Source organism: Sycon ciliatum, chromosome 1, assembly GCF_964019385.1.
Source record: "Sycon ciliatum chromosome 1, ocSycCili1.1, whole genome shotgun sequence".
NCBI lineage: Eukaryota > Metazoa > Porifera > Calcarea > Leucosolenida > Sycettidae > Sycon > Sycon ciliatum.
This window is the reverse complement of record NC_088643.1, coordinates 74,979,165-74,999,140: the sequence shown is the minus strand read 5'-3', so window position 1 is coordinate 74,999,140 and position 19,976 is coordinate 74,979,165. Positions and strand designations below refer to the sequence as shown.

Here is a 19,976-nt window from a genome sequence, read left to right as displayed (position 1 = left end):
CGTAAGCTCCCAGTTTCTCTTGGTATTAGCAAGAGTATAATTATAAGCCCCCATACATGTATGTACAGCTGTACCAAGCTTGAGTGTAATGAATGAATCCTTGGAATTGATGGGGGAAATGGCGGTTTCCTCTTGCAAGCCCAGTAAGGTGGAAGTCACCATTATTTTGGGCAGATTATGGCACAGACACGTAACAGTTCCATACTGGTACCTCGTACCTCATTAATGTTGTACTTTCAATGCTGTAAGTGTCCATTACCAAAAGAAAAGGTACATTAGGAAGCTAGTGAATACAAGGGCGGTAGTCGCACTTAGACAGGACAGAGGTCTGAGGATGACTCCCTGGTGTTCTCAATGACTTCAGGAGAAACAAAGAGAGAGAAAATGGTTGTGTATGTAAAAACAGGCATGCAGAGCCTAAATCCGACAGGCTCCTACATTCAGCACACTGATAAAACCAAGATGCTACTGGACTGGGTGGCTGGGTGGAGAGAGAGAGAGAGAGAGAGAGAGAGAGAGAGAGAGAGAGAGAGAGAGAGAGAGAGAGAGAGAGAGAGAGGCAGTTCACACAGGTAGCATCAAGCGCTGTAAGCCACAAGCATGAGCCTCCCGCTGTACGGCATGGAGGTATGGGCAAAATAATGGCGGATAGGGAACTATTGATGATATGTTGTGAGAGGCATGAGGCGAACTGTCATGCCACCATGGCGTGAGGACAGAATGTACAGGATCAATGCTGCTAAAAGATAAACGACCATGCACAGCACGGCCAATACTGGCAATCGTGTGGCAAACCATGTGCACGCATGACTACACACAACCCGCACACCACCTAATAGACCAACACAGCGCTCACCAGCGGCGCTCCATTCAAGAAACGCATGCAGCAAATAACGTTACAAGGGAAAGAGCAAACACCAGCAAAGTTTCAGACAAACAGGCAGTTTACACAACGAAAGTGAAGTACTACATTGAATGAAAACGTGGACAGAAGCAGAAGAAGACAAAGACAAGGTTAGTTTGCTGTGTCCACACGAGAGGAGCATGATCAAGAACATAAAAAAGCATTGCTCTGTCAACTGGAAGTCATCTATTTCCGCCGGTTCTTACTAGGTGGGGGCTTTGCCAGTGTAAGACCTTTATTGGCAGCTTGGCCAGCGCCAAGACCACCGCCAAGACCGCCTCCGAGACCACCGCCGAGACCACCGCCGAGACCTCCGCCAAGACCACCGCCGAGACCACCACCAAGAGCTAGTCCGCCAGCTTGACCTGCGAGGCCACCGGCTGCAGTCGCTCCGGCAAGACCGCCACCAGCAGTCGCGCCCGTTGCTCCGAGTCCGCCGCCGAGTCCTCCACCGAGTCCTCCACCGAGACCGCCGCCAAGGCCACCGCCAAGGCCTCCACCTGTCTTAAGGCCACCACCTAGAGCACCGCCAGTCGTACTGAGACCACCGCCTAGACCACCGCCAAGACCTCCGCCTAGACCGCCGCCAAGGCCTCCCCCAAGACCGCCGCCAAGGCCTCCCCCAAGACCGCCGCCAAGACCTCCACCGAGACCTGTAGTACCAAGGCCACCACCGCCAGCCTTGAGACCACCAGTCGTCCCGAGACCACCACCGAGGCCTCCGCCGAGACCACCACCCAGACCACCGCCAAGACCACCGCCAAGACCTCCGGTGAGACCACCTGCAGCCTTGAGACCTCCAGCAGCTGCGGTACTACCAAGACCAGTTAGCCCGCCGGTTGCTCCCAGTCCTCCAGTCGTGCCACCAAGTGAGAGACCAGTGGTGCCCAGGCCTGTTGTGGTGGTTCCAAGGCTGGTCTTCAATCCAGTACCGAGACCACCACCTAAGCCTGTCAGTCCTGTAGTTCCGAGGCCAGTCAGGCCAACTGTTTGTTGGGGCTGCTGCTGTTGTTGGATAAAACTGCCTCCAAGACCTGAAGCCACAGCAGTAAACAAACAAAAACAGAAAATGAAATCCAGTGGTGCATCAATTGCAGTTGGGGTAGGAGTACGACGTAGGTAACACAGCAGGTATGTACTGGCAGTGTAGTCTCATCAACACACACACAAATACACACACACGCACACACACACGCGCGCGCACACACATGCACACACGCAAGCACGCACGCACTCACTTCTGTAATTCATAATCTCATCTAAAGCGGATGCCACGAGGATGTACAACATCCTGTAGCCATGCATCATCAGCACCTACGTGTCCACCACCACAACAGGTGAGAATGCATGCAAGCAAACAGGTAAGGTATGTTGACATGTATGACTATATGGCCAGGATAGCTACAACTCACCTGCAGTGGCATTGGCAACTTGTGTAGCTGTGGCCATGGCTGCCATACCGCTCACACCAAAAAGGTTAGGTCTGGTCGATTTGGGCTCCTCTGCCTCTAAGATACAATGAACACAAGACAACAGAAGCACAGTATACATATACGTACAGACATGCTCAGGATCAGAGCACGACCACAGCCAACTGCAGGCACAGAGGGCCACAGTGCCACAGAGCAATAGCCACACAGACCAGGTAGTAACGTTTAACTCATGAACCTCAGGACAGGTGCACACATCTACTCTCTCCACGTGACATCCACACAAAGTATGCGCACGCAGAGAACAGCTTACTTCTTTTTTCCGCTTTCCGGCGAGCTTCGAATACATCTGTGGAATTATCTTTGACAACTTTCAAGTAATTCAAATACTGCTCTTTCTGGTTCTGCAGTTCGGAGAGAAAACAAAGAACGCATGAAGATCAACAATCAGTGCAGTCCAGCTACACAAAGAGCACGACTACGAACTAATAGTAGGCACAAACCATATGGATAAAAAAAAAAAGGTGAAAACATCCGCCATGCAAACACAAAGTACAAATAAAGAAACCACCTACAATGTAAGGTGATCTTACCTTGACTTGCTCACGAACAGACTGCAAGTGTGCTGCCAGTGAGAGGAATGTTTGATGCTGATGTCGTAACAAATGGGACAACGCTGATATGCAAGGATAAACAACAGGAATAAGCAACCAGTACACAAAAGGCGAGAAAAAATAGAAGCCCTTTAGCAGCCAATAGTAACAGTTAACTATACATTTCGTGCAAGGAGGACATGCAAAGTCATGCAATTCAAAGCAAGTACACTACAACGCGACAAGCGCAGCATGCGCACTTACCGCGCTACATGCAAAACAGTCAAAATCGTCATAATGTAGCAGGATTGAACAAGCAACAACACATTCAAAGTTTCAAACTGTACATCGAGTTGTACGACTACAAACCAGATAATATTACCGTACTGTACCGTCGTACACGACTAACGGGTACTCATTTGCTAACGGGTTAGCAGCTAAACAAACGGGTACCCGATCACCCCTAAAAAAAACCTAGAGGATCACACAGTTGAAAGTGTGACGTCATCAGCCTGCAGTGTGACCTCATCAAACTGCAGTTCATCTCATTACCCTGCAGTGTGACCTCATCACCCTGCAATGCTACCTCAATACTGTAAAGCGACAAACTTTCGCGGCGCGCAAATTTAGCGTTTTCATAAATTGGGCTGGTTCACGATGAGAAACTTTTGCGATTCTATCTCTTCAGTCGGATCTTGTACTGTCTACAATCAATGTACACAGAGGTTTGCGGCGATTTATATTTGCGAATGTGTGATGGTCGTGAAAATAGCGAAATTTAATCTCTAGCGAAAGTTTCTCACTTTACAGTATCCTGCAATGTGACCTCATCACCCCGCAGTGCTACCTCACAACCCTGCCCTGTGACCTCGTCTTCCCTTTACTCACCATCTGGCGTGAAGGTAGCAGACTCATTTGCCACCCACGTTAAGTGAACTTCCAGCTCGTCCAGCTGCTGACGATACAGGTGCATTTGCTCTTCAAAGCGAGCCACAAGCCGATTGAAATATCTGCAGCAAGCACGTCACAATAAGGACACACTAGTAAGGATGATCAGAACACACTTGGTTGCCTCACTAGATCTCCACAAGTACTCTACCCTAGGTCGTATCAATGACCAGGGCTACCTTAGTGCTGCTAGTTACTAGTACAAACGTGTTGTCTCCTGTTGGCCATAGATACAGGAAAACAATGCCACATAGTAGCACATAGACAGAAGAACGCTAACCAGCCCTTCCTGTATTTGCAACTACAGTAAAACTCCCCTAATCCGGACGCTCCGAATTTGGGCACGTCTGTCTACCGAGCACCTTTCTGACCCATCTAGAGTCACAAAAACTGGCTTTTCAATGAAATGGTCCCAAAACCTATTGATTGGCACAAACATAATATTTTACTTGCATGCAGTAAGTATGCAAGTGACTTAGTTCTGAGTACAGGTGATTCCTAGTTTCGGGCAGTGTTTGGTCCCATCCTGCCTGGATCTGGGGATTTTCACTGTATACATTGTATGCAGATTGTTATTCAATAACTTACTCTGTTGGTGCAACATGCTCAGGTTGAAGGCCAGCTGGGATATCCTTTGTTCTCTGCGCTATTTCAGCATCTTTCAACTCCTACACAAGTCAGGGAGAAGGGCAATACAACCAAGAGGAAAGCGGGCAAGTTGAGCAAACTGCAACTATGCCAAACAGACAAACCAAAGTCACTACAGCACACATACCAGTACATCTGCAATATATATATACGCAATATGTAGACAGACCTGCTTTACTGGGTGCAGATACCCAATGGGGAAGTTCTGCTTCCCGTTATTATTGAAATGGTCATCGAGACTGAATTCAACGGTGATGTGGGCTCGGCACAATGAAGCTCATCATCATATCCCTTTATAGTCGAAACAACCTCAACAGATGTTGTGCTGTGAAGTTAACCAATATCTAGCCATGTCCTTGAGACGTCAAATAACTAGTAGTAGAGCTCCTGGAAAGTCTGCCATGCCTGGCTGGTTTTATATTAAAAGGCACTTGAAAAAGAGTTCAATACACGGCCATGACGGCATACAAGTAAACTACGTAGCAATCTTAAATGCAGTGAATGTGATAATCACAGCCATGGAAAGCCAGCAAACACACACACACACACACACACACACACACACACACACACACACACACACACACACACACACACACACACACACATGGATGATGCACATGCAATAGTGTACTGGGCATACCTCGGACATGTCATGTTTAAGCTGGAAGACACTGTGCGAATCTCTCTGAACATCTGTCGCAACGATTCCTAAAGTCTGAAATTGTAAAAGAACAGACAGTAGAAAGCAATGCACATCAAACAACCCTTCAATGTAAATACATTAAATTTGTGCACTCGGGCAATTTCTCCTCTCCAGAAACTGGCATGGTGTGCTTGAGAAGGTGTAACCGACTTTACTGCATCCACCGTGATAGCTGATATGCTTGCAAATGTGTGACCAGCTTACATGGCAGTTACATACATGATACAGCCATAGCATGGCACACGGGATGTGTGCGTAGCTTACCCGACTGAGGCATTTCGTTTCCTTGCACAGCTGCTGAATGTCCTTATCTGAATAATGATGTATGCTCTCACAGAGTGACTTCTGCTCTTTCACAAACGCCCTGCATCAAGAATCACACCGCAGAATAGATAGACATACAATCTACATTAGGTGGAGATTGGCAGACAACGGAGACTAATCTAGCCAGCTTAACCCACCAAGTGAACACGGAGATGAACACGTATACACACAAACACCACATACTCAATCTCTGGACAGCTAGCTCTTACAACCAAGCTAACACACACAAACACCACGTAAACCATTGAAACCAAAATGCATCAGAGCTGGATTGAGCAGCTCGGACCCACTACCACATGCTCACAACGCACACAACACAAGATAATCACCAAGTATCAGTATACAATCAGAGTATAGGGTGTGTAGCTGCCACATTGTGAGCAGTGCTACTGTCAGCACAGTACCGTATTTCCCCGTAAGTTAGTACGTACTAACTTTCGAACTTAGCAGCCACATGAGTACTAACTTTCGGGGATGGTTCTATCTTTCGGGGAGTACTTTTTTATCGGGGGTAAATGACACGAAGTGGGAAGCCTGCGCAACTCTAGTGTCCGTGCATATGATGTATGTACTGTACGGTGTCTGTACATGTAGGACGGGTACGAACTTACTCTCTTTTGGGGGAACTGTCTTTCGGGGTGATAACCTCGGCAGTGGAAAGTGTATTTTTTATAGGGGGGGGGGGGGGGGGGGTACTAAGTCATTGGGGAGAACTAACTTACGGGGAAATACGGTAGTACTCACGTGAGCTGATTGTAAATATTCGTCAGTAACGGAGGTAGCTCGTTGGACGATGTGTTACTATATCCACAACAGGACACAATCAAAACAACACAAACTTAGTCACATACCATACAGCAGAACACAAATAGAACAAGAGCAATAGCGTCAGGAAAGAGGATGTACCACTTATAGAAGAGAATAGAATGGACAAACAAAAGCGAGGTGAGTGATGGGGTGCATCATCTGTCATCTCCATATACCACCTCCTCACATTCACAAGCAGCAAGTCAATCACTTCCAACTAACATGGCACATTCTATGCATGCACACTAAACCAGCAGCCATCATCCACCATACACACTTACTCTGTTTTAGACTCTGGTACAGAGAGGTGGCGAACAAGTCCAACCACATGTTGATTGCAAAACAAACGCACAAACAACGAACAAACCGCACACATACACATACATGCAGACAAACACACACAGACACACATACACACAGGCAGACACAACACACACAGAGGGCATGGCATACGGGCATAGTCAAGCAGAGTGCACTATGAGCTGAGTCAGCACTGGTGTACAGCTGACGGCAAACTAAAGTCGGCCCTTGCTCAACTAGAACAGAACAATGGCAGCGGTATTCTACCCTGGGTGTTAGAGTCGACGATATACTGTAAACCCGGAATCGTTTGCGCCCGTTTTAGTTCGCAAATTGCGATGATAGACCATTTTGCACCTGCAAACGTTTGCGATTGGAGTCAATTTTGATGATTGACTCGAGTCTACAGTTTAGCGTTTCGCACCCACTTACTTTCGCGATTACACACTTAATAAGTGACTTATCGCGCAAATCACGAACGTTTCAGGATCGCAAAGGTTTCTGGGTTTACAGTAGCTGTTTGGCACATTCTGACGACCAAGCACCCGCCGGTAGAACCTGTACACCCGGGCACTATCATTCCGGTTTTTTTGCACCCGCATGGCCACATCCAGTGGGACTCAAGTCATTAACTTATCAGCCGTTCTGTCCGAAAGGCGCATGGAGCAACGGGCCCCTCGGGAGTAGATGCCGACACCTGAAGGTGTATGTGCACATGATTTGCAGACATCTCTGATGGGGTTGCTGAAGTCCTGGCTACCTGTGCTCGCCGGCTGGCAGCAACAATCGTCGATCCGGTATCTCTGCAGGCATACCTTGCATGTATATTATACATGTGCCGGGTTATGCTGGTTTCTGATACATCTACCACAAGAGATCATCTGTTATAAGCGACGCTTTAGGCTGCACCAAGGGGTGGTGGTTGCTTCTGATAGATTTGACTGTCATTGATGAGTTGGCCATACCAGTGCTTACCTGGAACCACAGCCTTTCCTCCTAAGCCGGTTGTTTTCGTCGTGGAAGTGCCTCCCAGGCCAATACTCGCTGTGGTGGCTGTACCACCAAGTCCGAGACCGGCAGTGGTTGTTGCTGCAGTGCTGCCCAGGGTAAGGCCTGTGGTGGCTGGCTTGGATGTTGCGCCGCCGAGTGCGAGGCCAGTACCTGCCTTTCCCATACCTGGCACGTACACACACATACACATGCACGTACACACACACAGACACACAAGTACACACACATATACACACGTACACACACACACATACAGACATACATTTGAGACAGGGAAAACATTTACAATGTAGCTTATTGCAACCAGCATGGTACAGTAGTTCCAAGATATCCCTGAGCTCGAAGTGAGCCATTCACATACAAAATACTCACTCAACTTAGGCGGAGGCATACTTTCAACCTCCAAACACGTGGCACAATACTTGGTGCAGAACAGCAAGAAATACAAGCTGAGACACAAAGCATTTTATAGTCTCGGGTTTCAGTTCTTACCACTCAAACCACCAGACAGACCTCCAAGACTCAGACCAGCTGCACTTGTGGCTGCACACACACACACACACACACACACACACAAACATGCACAAACATGCACAAACATGCACAAACATGCACACACCCACACCCACACACACACCCACACCCACACCCACACCCACACACACACAAGACGAACAAGAATACAAAGTTCTGCACGCGCACTTGTAACGGCTTGCCTATACACATTAACGGAAATATAGAGCTTCTGCGTGTGGACAACTTAGATCACGAGAATTGCCAAGAAATACAAAGAGAAGTAATGACAGCACACCAGTCACAACAGAAGGTGCCTAGCAAAGAAACACAACTAGAATAGTTTGCTAATCATTGCTTACCTGCACCTGCAGTAGCAGTGGTGCCTCCAAGAGTCAGGCCAGTTGCAGCACCTACAACAGCAAACACAGCAAATACAAACACTCGAGTGCATCAATGACATCATGCAAACACTTGAATGAGTGCACCAATGGCATCATACAAACACTCGAGTACATCAATGACATCAGCGCGCAGAAGCTCAGTAACAAAGCAGTGTTTGTTGTGCCTCTGAAAAGATCCCTCAAAACCTTTTGTTTGCGTGGGTAAACTCTCACACCCGCTGGCCCAGCGAATAAAAGATTTCGGGCATAAACACGTTACTCAAATTTAGTACCAGTAGTTCGAAAGAAGTCGACTAAGGTACATTCCGCATTGACCAATCAATATGGTTTCTTGTTGGTAGGTGTAGGAGAAGCACACACTAGATTTGAATAGAGTACTGCCAACATACCAGTGGCAGCTGTGCTGGCCCCAAGCTTCAATCCTCCCGCACCTACAGACAACACAGAGACGAACAAATCCAAGCATAGAATTATTTTTTAAGGAACAACAAGCATTCCACAACATGCACCAATGCACACGCATGCGGGCGCGCACGCACGCGTGCACACCCACACACACACACATGCACACCCACAAACACACACACACACACACAACATATGAGGAATAGAGTAACATACATACCAGGGGCGGCGGCTGTGCTAGCACCAAGCTTCAATCCTCCAGCACCTGCACACGGCAAAATGAATAAATAACACGGAGTGCAGAACTTCTTGAAGCAACAAGTAACATAGACAACCATTCGACACACATCGGTATACACACAAAATCAGATGAGCCAAAACGAATGCAACCTGGTCAAGGAAAAGTAGAACAGGGTTGCAAACATACCAGCAGCGGCGGTTGTACTAGCACCGAGTGTCAGTCCTCCAGCACCTACACACAGTAAGGGACGAAAAACATCAGATACAGAGAAAATAACAGAACAGTAACCAACTTCCTATTCAAGTATGCATGTACGTGCCCACACATTCTCTCTCTCTGCTCTCTCTCTCTCTCTCTCTCTCTCTCTCTCTCTCTCTCTCTCTCTCTCTCTCTCTCTCTCTCTCTCTCTCTCTCTCTCTCTCTGTCTCTCTCTCTCTCTCTCTCTCTCTTTCTCTCTCTGTCTCTCTCTCTCTCTCTGTCTGTCTCTCTCTGTCTCTCTCTGTCTCTCTCTGTCTCTCTCTCGCTCAGTTGAACAGCACGACAATGCTCTTCCAATCTCATCCAGCCATTACCTGAATTGAGTGAATGGCCTTAGATGTACCATCTCAAATCATTTGAGAAAATCAGTCACTGCTAGGTGATCATGGCATGACTGACAGCAGTACCCCTAATAGAAAAGAAGCACATACTTACCCAAAGCAGCTGTAGTAGCACCCAGCTTCAGTCCTCCAGCACCTACATGCAGTATAGAAATTGATGAGGCAAAGCACAGAACAAGCTAACACCCTGGACAGAATAATTCATCGAGCAACTAATAGCTGGGTTGGGAGCAGTTCAACACGTACCCTAGTACTTCCAAGTCATACAGTACAGGAGGGCTGGAGTTCTCTGCAGACGCACCTACAGTACACAAGTCATTACCCTATGGTAGAAGGACTAACTTACTTAGCCACAACACACACACACACACACACACACACACACACACACACACACACACACACACACACACACACACACACAAACGAGTGAGCAAGCTAGCTTACCGCCTAGGCCTCCAGCTGCTCCAATTCCACCGAGGCTGAGACCAGTACCTGAAGCACGACAAGATCCATGAAAGATAGGTAGCATAGGCCATCAATTCGCACCTCATGATTCGATTCCTGGTGGTATCATTCAAGTTTCTCTCCAAACAATTTAATTTCCCCTGTCCAGTTTATGAAAGGGTAACACTTCTGTCCATCATAATAAGCTCCATGAACGCATTGGAGACACAAGGTCGGCCATGAGCAATGTGCTCTTGCACACAGTCAAGTGGATTACAGCACGAAAAATGACTGGAAACGAGTCACGGCGGAGTTCTGGTAAAGATGAACACAGTGGAGAGTTATGAGTTACGCACTACTGCTTGCTAACACATTGTACATGACATTGCGCACATACAGCTGACAAGAGAAAACAAAAACAGACAATCAAGCAAGCGAACAGAATATAGGCATGGTGCACAGTCTTTCACTCAGGACTACATGTACAGTGACTATTCAAAGTGAATTTGCTGCTAGTCTGAGCAGAAGAACTATACACACTACATAACACAATAACACTATTATAGTCCATACCTGCGGCTGTCGTTGCAGTGGACGCTCCACCAAGGGTTCCACCGAGGGCGAGACCAGGTTTTGCACCAGCTGCAGAAAGATGAAAGGAGCATGAACCCAGGTTTAGAAAGAAACTGCCAGTACAGGATAAACGGGTGAGAGCCAGGTGCCTAAGTTAAGACAATCTGTAACTTGGCCTTGGACTCAGCGGTATTCCAAGCATGAAACGGATACTGTGTATTTCGCAAAGAGAAATGGCCAGCCGACGTGCTGCGCGCATTGTTGCTTAGTCGGCTCAGTGCAGCGGTGAGAGGATGGTGGACGCCTAGCACAAACATAAGCATTGCTTGGACATGATCAGCTCACGTCCTGAAGAGCATGCTACAAATACAGCTGCACTGCAGAACATCCCCACGACACTACAGGCTGAAGTTCTGCTAGGAAGAATAGCCACCCGCCAATACAACGGTTTTGATGGGAACCCAAAAAATAATGAACAGAAGTTGAAAGTCAGTGTGTGGTAATGACACGCTTAGCCAAAGCTACTCTACATGCACGTGTCTGCAACATACGAGTAGCAAAGTTGTAACTTGTACAAGTACATACAGGTTTACTCCACAGTTAGGCCTTGAAATGACACGCTCAAAAGACATACCTAAGCCAGCAGCTGCTGTACCACCTCCAAGTGTCAATCCACCACCACCAACACCTCCGAGTGACAAGCCACCAGCACCACCTGAAGTAGCAGCAGCGGCAGCAGCAGCAGCAGAGTCTATTAGCATTCGTTAGTGATATGTACCTTGCACGGTCAATGCGCCTTATTCGATCACACTGCCCTATTCAACCTGCCTGGGGATACTGCATGTACTACACAAGTAACATACAGTGTTATACTACAGGAAACTGACAGATAGATAGATAGATAGATAGAGAGAGAGAGAGAGGGAATAGCAGTGAGCAAGTGTATGTATACGTGTGCATTTACGTGTGTGCGTGTGTGCTTAAAGTAGCACGATCGCCCCAACTGAGGTGACTTGGATACGTGCTACATGTAGTAATTGGCAGCATACCTAATGCTGTGGCAGTTGTTGCCGCTGCTGTGGTGGCAATAGCACCAGTTTTGAGACCAGCCCCACCAAGTGACAATCCACCACCTGCAGAACATAGAAGATGGCAGTACACAGTGTGAGGGTAACAGACAGACACACACATACACACACACAGACATGCACAGACAGACAGGCACATAATACACACACACACATGCAGACACAATGTGCATGTACAGTGAACTTGGCTAATAACGACTGCGGATACAATGACAATTCGCGAATAACGACTATCTAACTGTAATACATGTACATAATTATAATGAAACTTCGGGTATAAGGACACTTTTCTGATGCCCCGCCGAGTGTCGTTACATGCAAAGTTGACGTAGATAGAAAAGGGGAATACAGGAGGTACAGTGCTCATCAGTGACCCCCCCCCCCCCCCCTTTCTCCCCCTTGTCCTGCCATGAACAAAAAATAACAATGCATTCAAGCACAGCCTTGTGTTTGTAGTACTAGGATCATACAACGCCTGGGGCTAGGTTAAGCTGTCACCGTCACTTAATCATGGAGACAATATTTACTGACGAGCACAGTACATACCAAGCGTGGGCGCAGCAGCCGTACTGCCACCAAGTTTGAGGCCACCACCAGCTACACAGCACACAATAAGACAAACAATAAAATTAATACTAGTAAACGTTTTGACTTTACCGGTAGTGCAATGTGTATGCCTATCGGAGAATCAGCATACTTAGTTGCTGCTGCGATCAGTCCAAACAGAGCCAACGACAGCCAATAGAGATCAATTTTCCGAGTTGTGACAACTTTTATAAAGCAATGAATGAAACAGCACCAAAAGTGCTGGTCTTTTTCCTGGACCTGGACGGTAATCTCTCCCCACAGAGTACTCTTGATATCCACCGAATCGTTTTCATGGATATGCAGTCAAGTCAGCGTGAAGTTACGTATCAAAAAAAGACTGAAGTAAACAACTTCAAAGCAAGCTGTTCCACGACACAGTACTACTGCACAGTGAAACCAGTCTAAGACGACCGCTCAAGGGACCGTCAAAACGTGGTCCCCATTACCAGGTGGTCTCCTTATCCAGGGGCATTTGACTGGAAATAGGATCGCTTGATCCTGGTTTCAGTGGTCTTCTAGGACAAGTGGTCGCCTTGACAGGTTTTATCGTAACTGTATAGTGCAGACATCTAGCTTACCTGCACCACCGCCCAGCGTTAGACCTGCGCCGGCTGTAGTAGCAGCAGCAGCAGCACCGCCTAGTGCAAAGCCCGTACCTGCTGCAGGAGCAGCAGCAGGAGCAGCAGCACCAACACCGGTCAAGCCTCCTGCAGCAAAATATCCCAGAGGCAGACCCGGCAACCTTAGAGTATCAAGTAAACACAAGCTACATTGTACATGTATCCGCCACCAGTGATTCACACAACCCGGACCACTAACATCTGCACATGACTCCTAATGAAGGTCAAAGGATCTTCAAATCCTTCAAAACTGCTGGAATCCAGGGTACACATTAAAATCTTCAACGATGAGTTGACACCGGCAACACTGGATATCAACACCGGATTCAGCCAAGGGAAAATGGCGAGGCAAGCTTGTTCTACTACATTCCTTACCTGCACCACCCAGTGAAAGACCGGCTCCGGTAGATAGTCCACCTGTTGACAGACCTCCTCCTGCTGTTGCACCTTCAATGAATAAGAGGAGGAGGAAAGGGGAGGTTAAAAAAAAAGAAAGGAAGGAGAAATAAGAGCACAGAATGAACCGCCATGATCAGCCCTAGTATCTATTCTGTCTATTCTAGCGTGCCGCAATGCAGACAATACTGAGCATCTGCATTACTCCTCGAAACAAGGCAAATGGAACAGCAGCGTACACACTGCAAAGCACACATTTGAAGTACTAGTAGTGCACGGTCTTCGCTGAGGCCACATATGGGCGTTACCCCCCCCCCCCTCCCCCCGAATAAACGTTGTACCCCGTCATAACATCGTGTGTTTGAATGCAGAGGGTGAATCCTATCATTGCATTATACCGTTACGCTTTGCATCTGTCCGCGAGCCATGAGGCCCCATGAAGAACAGGCACATCTTCCATACAGAGTCCGTGTCATGCAATTATTCTACATGTTACACACCTCTGGAAGCATGGATGCAGTGAATGGGATTTTCGGTCTTTGACCACTTTGGTGGGACTGATCTCTTCACCTCCCACCGCTTTAGGAGCTGCATCTGCGCCTTGATCCTTGAAGAGTGGTGGCGCTCCTACGGATGCGGAAAACTTGGCCTCTAGCCGAGTCTGACGCGAGCCGTGGATTTTTTATTATTTTTAACACACCTTCCCCACCCTCCTTTGATTTTGACCTGGTTAATTCCCTGAAGGGTAGCAGGTTCCACCATCGCATGCACCCCCCCCCCCCCCCACACACACATTGACACAGGCTTACCTCCAAGGGTGAGACCGGTAGCAGCAGGCTTCCCCCCTAGATTGAAGCCCGTGCCAGCAGTGGTTGCTCCAGCACCAGCACCGCCCAACATCAAGCCTCCACCAGCTGAGGCACCGCCACCTAGAGCACCACCCAGTGATAGTCGCCCAGCACCTACAAATAAACATCGGCACACACGTATACATACACGTACACACATACACACACACACACACACTTGTACTTGCTCATTGCCAAAACTGGTCACATGGGTCTCCCCGGGAGAGGGGAGAGAGACTCTAAAAAGGAATTTTGGAAAGATGACTCAATTGGCTATTGAACCGCCCAACGGCCGACACCCCCTGAAATCCCCAAACTATGGGTGGACTTGGAAAGGATCCCACTTATGGGCTCACCACACCTCAGTAAGTGGGTGAGGACAAGGTGCAGAAAAAGGATAAACGGCATCAGGGTATCCGCCCCGGGATCCAACTGCAGTTACCCCTGCCCCCAGTGAAGGTAATACGTGCTACTAGTGTGGGTGGCTAAACCATAGTGACCTCCTGAAAATGCCGGGAAATTTAAAATTTCGAATTTTCCATTTAAAATAATAGTTCACGCACTACACGCAGCGCGTACTATCAACAACTGACACTTTTGCTGACGTGAAAAGTATAATCGTGAGCACAAGGGCCCCAGCCAAGTTCAAAAATCAGTTGCACGCACGTGTCCAAGTTAATCGTATGCGAGTAAATACTAAATATCTTGGAAAGGGTACGATAAAAGTGAGTTTTCACGTGGCGTGAATGGCCTATTACAGGACTGCGGCTACATTCCGTACCTGCACCACCCAGTGAAAGACCGCCTCCGGTAGATAGTCCACCTGTTGACAGACCTCCTCCTGCTGTTGGAAAGAAAAGAGCAAGAAAGGGAGGGGAAGAGAGAGAGAGAGAGAGAGAGAGAGAGAGAGAGAGAGAGAGAGAGAGAGAGAGAGAGAGAGAGAGAGAGAGAGAGAGAGAGAGAGAGAGAGGAGAAAGAACAGCAAACAATGAACATGAGTATCTGCATTACTCCAGATAACGAGGCAGACAAAAAAAACTGAAGAATACACACTGCCATTCAAGTTGTTGAACAGGACTGGGTTTTTTGCTGAGGGTGCAGCACACACAGCGGTGCTGCCCCCCCCCCCCCCCCCCCCCCCAGGGGTTACACCGTCGCATGGGCAACGCACACACATTGTGTCATGCGTCGTATCCTTCTATGAGGCATACAGCATATCCAAAACTCTACAGACCCTGAAATTACATGTAATACATGCTTACCTCCTAGGGTGAGACCGGTAGCAGCAGGCTTCCCACCTAGAGCGAGACCTGCGCCACCAGTGGTTGCTCCAGCACCACCACCGCCCAGTGCCAGGCCTCCGCCACCTAAAGCACCGCCGAATGACAGTCCTCCGGCACCTACACCCACCAGAGCATCGGCACACACAGGCAAACTGACTGGCTATAGGGCTGGTAAAGGGACGATGCATGCACTCCAAAAGTTAACTGAACACTCTCTCTCTCTCACTCTCTCTCCTTCCCTCTTCCCCCAACACACACAGACACACAGACACACACACAGACACACACACACACACACACACACACACACACACACACACACACACACACACACACACACACACACACACACATTGCGAGCTAAGGAAGATGCATATCTCCCGCTCATTTTGATTCCAATTGGTTTGAGATCTTCTTCCACACGTCATGCACCATGTGGATTCAAAGAGTGTTGGACTGAGCAAAGCAAGATATTGCCGGTAAAGTAAAGAGCGAGTACAGGACATACCGTAGTGTCTTGTATTAAAGCCTGTCTCATATAGAAGCCTGTTTTGAATATGATCCTGATTTTCAAGATACACTGTCGGCACATAAGCCTGGTTTTAGTGTTGACATACATAGAAATACCTGTCTTGTATAGAAGCCTGTCTCATATAGAACTTATATAGAAGCCTGCAAAATTTCCCCCAAAAGTCATATAATTAAAGCCACGGCTTTTATACACGACTTTACGGTAGTCCACAGTCCATTTCAAAACTATAGACGCGTACCTAGGCAAAAACCGTTATGCCAGCATCTATACCACATAAAATCTGTGATCACTTTGTGCATAATTTTTTCCAAATTGGGCGTCTGTTATCCAATCCTTTAGAAACTATAATGAGAGTAATTGTGGAGCGATCCTGAGCAATATTCCGAAAACTATTCTCAAAAAGTTCCAGCCAAATTTGAAATATTTCAAAAACCCTACGCGTCTATAGTTTTGAAATGCACTGTACACAGTATCTGAACACACGATATATGCCAGCTCACCTGCAGTAGTGGCAGCAGTGGAAGTACCTCCGAGACTAAGGCCAGCACTGGCTGCACATGGAATGATGACATTCAACCAAATAATGAAGAGTAGAACGAGGACCGTCTTCCTAGACGACCAATCAGCCACGTCCCCACTAAGGGCCTTATCAGAGTTCAAAACCCGCTCAAGTGAAATTTTACTACTCTTTGACGACGCACTGAATGTACTCTAAACAGGTGCGAACAAAAATGTGTTCGCACAGTGCAGATCCTGAGCCCTGCAGAAGATGTACTGTACGCGGTGTACAACTAACAGCTACACATTTGAAGAAAAAAGTGTGCGTTATTTGCCTCCCGTTAACTTTGATATGTACGATTTTCCTTTGTCCACAGTTGGCTGAACCTTAGGCCCTATAAAAACCCAAGTTCAATTTATCATAGGTACCGACAAGGGGCTGCCATGCACCAACCTATAATTAATGAATACTGGGGAAGAGCCATGTACTTGGTTGAGTGTGGTATGTGCCTATTGACCAGGTTTTGATATTTGTTACAATGTCAATGGTCCCTTCAAAATCCGGCACCATTTGTGCTGCGGAAATTTTGCTGGATTCAGGAGGGTACTGCATTAACAAAACCTGATTTATTGGTGCAGGGGGCATGAATAGGACATTTTGGTTACTGAAAATTATGCTGGTATATTGAGGGTGCTGGTAAAGTGCTTGGTTAACCCAAAATCGCCCCATCCCCCGCCTATCAAGATACTAGACACTAGATAGATGCTACCATCCACCAAACAGCAATACAGATAATATACTAGAAGCTTTTGATAGATAATACACTTTTTAAAACATGGAAAACAGTGGGGAACAAGTAATTAGTTATGCGTTAGAGTCCACCAACTACATGTATACTGTACCAGATTTTGAACAGTCAGACATGCACAGCCATGTCTCACCATCTGAGTTCTTAGTAACTTCTTACTGCACACCTAAAAATGATATCATACTTATTACTTTCGAAGTACAAGACAAGACTCTGAATACCACGCTCGACACCAGCGTAATAGTATTCTAAGCACGTACCTGCGTTGCCTCCTAGACTCAGACCTGTGCCACCAGCGAGCCCACCTACAGCACCAAAACTCAGCTGTCCTCGATTATCCATTTTAGCACCACATCCAGTCAACGATACAGATGTCCGAACGTCCTCACTACCAGAAAGCTAAAAGACTTTCTTTCTACAAAAAGTGCGTTTCAAAAGTAGTGCTCAAACGGGTACCGCGTACCATGAACCAAGACTACCCTCCAAGAGTACAATCATCTTCATACAGCATGCATAAAGCATGCAGAGTGTGCAACTCGGCATCCGCATAAAACCGCTTTCACGGCGAAGTAATTAGTTTTGTTTTGTTTATTATGTCATCATGAATCATTCGCTTCCACGACAGTTCGCAGAAAACATTTCGACGAACGTCTGTTCGTCCCCAAGCCATTTCGTTGACTGGCCCATTTTTTTTTGGCATTTAAGGTGGCTGTCCTTTTCGCCGTGTGAACCAGGGAGTAGTACAATACCGGTATTGTACTACTCCCTGGTGTGAACTTCCCTGCGGAGGCCCAATACAAAGTCAATGTAAGGGGATGGGAGGAGAGAAGGCCAGCGGAGAGTCAAATTCAGAAGAGGGAGGAGAGAATAGCTAAAGTACACGGTTACTGAGCGAATTCAAACAAACCAAACAAACAGCAAAACAAGTACAGTGCGTATCAGTTATAGCGTGGTCGTGTAAAAGAATATACTGCCTACAAGAATGAACTCTCATGTTTTCATAATCATAACATGGATTTCATGTGCACATTTATTCTTACAAGCAATTTTATCGTACAGTAGAATAATTATATCGGTCCAAGAATGGACTTTGTGTAGCGAAACATGCCAGATCACAGGATGATCAGTACAAAGGATATCGCCTGTACTGTAGTAATAACATCGGCGTCCAAAGCAGTTCTGATCTGACTCGCGTTGGGTCGCGTAGTGCTGCAGGTTCAACTATTGTGGTCATGTAACTCATGTTGCCACATGGTACGCCTATGTCAGTATGTGACTGTGACCAGCCGCATGCACAGTAGCACGACCTTGTATGTACGATGATCTTCCTGCCTTTGCGCACATGCACATGATATGTCACACTTGAGTTATCGTGTGTAAGAAATATCGGAAATAAGAATAGAAAGTCGTTTTTCAAACACCCACGCTATAGCCGATACCTACTGTACACAGCTCACGAGAATAAAGAGGACTGGAGCACAGAATTGAACTGCTGAAGTACACAGCTCACGAGAATAAAGACAGGAGCACAGAAATGAACGGGGGGCAGTCTACGAAGTGGTGGTACCATCGGTGCATGCACCACGGTACATTATCATAATTATCGGCTTTGCAAAGTTCGTGGGTACTGAATACCATGGTATGACCAACTGTGTAGCAGTCTACAACGTGTAGGGAATGGCAGCTCGGCGGAATGCTGGGATGTTGCCCATGGCTCGCACCGTGTCAGGTATGGTTCCATAACAGGCAACCGCGAGATGCCGGTCGGCATTGGCCTGCTCGGCTTCTGGCTATTGGTTGTTGCAGGCCCAGACTGCGCTGCAGCGCTGAAGGCGAGTTGCTCCGCAGTTGAGGACAAACAGTGCCTGCAGAGCAGGACTGGCACGGTTATGAACGCACCGCCATACCAGCACGAGCAGTTTCTGGCGATATACCTCGTCCACGCGATAAACAGAGAGCCTCTCCAAGAGGTCGCTGGCCCTGGTAAATCGTGGTCGTCCGAACACCGCCCTTGCTGCGCGGTTTTGGGCCACCTGCAAGCGGTTTAGCTGGTTGTGGGTCAAGCCAGAGCCATATGCTGACGATCCATAATATCAAATCCGGCATGATGACAGATAGGAAGTACTTGCTTCGACTAGCTAGAGTGAGGCAGCGTCGCGCCCGCCACAGACTACCGATCTTCCTAGCAGTGCGTGAGATGCACCGGTCAACTTGCGGTTGCCAGGCCATTCGTTCATCGATCAAGATGCCGAGGTATTTCGCGCTGGTGGTGTGCGGAAGGACATCATTTCGACATCGTACAACCACGTCCGGCTGCTGCCCACTGCTGCTGGTAAAAACCAATACATTGCTCTTCTTTGCATTTAATACAAGACCACGAGCGTCCAGCCAACTTGAGAGGGAGGTAACCGCCAAGCTGAGCGCATCAGACACCTCTTGCGCTGTCCGTCTTGCACATGTA

General features: G+C 47.5%; 1 protein-coding gene across 2 annotated transcripts; it reads right to left on the bottom strand.

The window, feature by feature from the left end:
• Window positions 1–197: 197 nt before the first annotated feature.
• On the bottom strand, window positions 198–17,990 carry LOC135805439 (uncharacterized PE-PGRS family protein PE_PGRS54-like). Of its 2 annotated transcripts, none has more exons than XM_065319469.1 (29): window positions 17,776–17,990; window positions 16,709–16,759; window positions 15,656–15,793; window positions 15,175–15,237; window positions 14,355–14,507; window positions 13,525–13,596; window positions 13,108–13,236; window positions 12,488–12,538; window positions 11,903–11,986; window positions 11,488–11,568; window positions 10,854–10,922; window positions 10,281–10,328; window positions 9,928–9,969; window positions 9,421–9,465; window positions 9,214–9,258; window positions 8,978–9,019; window positions 8,547–8,597; window positions 8,164–8,214; window positions 7,636–7,836; window positions 6,642–6,654; window positions 6,298–6,354; window positions 5,494–5,593; window positions 5,167–5,241; window positions 4,464–4,543; window positions 3,816–3,937; window positions 2,928–3,010; window positions 2,648–2,738; window positions 2,317–2,412; window positions 198–1,938 (listed from the first exon to the last, which is right to left on the bottom strand). In XM_065319469.1, exons 1-29 carry the CDS (start codon window positions 17,855–17,857, stop codon window positions 1,091–1,093), a joined length of 3,063 nt encoding a protein of 1,020 aa, XP_065175541.1. In that variant the 5' UTR covers window positions 17,858–17,990; the 3' UTR covers window positions 198–1,090. The 2 variants fall into 2 exon arrangements, with proteins under 2 accessions (XP_065175541.1, XP_065175542.1); XM_065319470.1 differs by having other exon boundaries at window positions 15,175–15,234.
• Between the last annotated feature and the right edge of the window lie 1,986 nt (window positions 17,991–19,976).

Coding starts and splice junctions, on each gene's coding strand:
- LOC135805439 (XM_065319469.1), bottom strand. CDS start 17,857: ATGGATAATCGAGGACAGCTGAGTTTTGGTGCTGTAGGTGGGCTCGCT. Junction 9,466..9,927: donor TGCTACTACAGCTGCTTTGG/GTAAGTATGTGC, acceptor TACTGTGTGTAG/GTGCTGGAGGACTGACACTC. Junction 1,939..2,316: donor AGTTGCCAATGCCACTGCAG/GTGAGTTGTAGC, acceptor CTGTGGCTTCAG/GTCTTGGAGGCAGTTTTATC.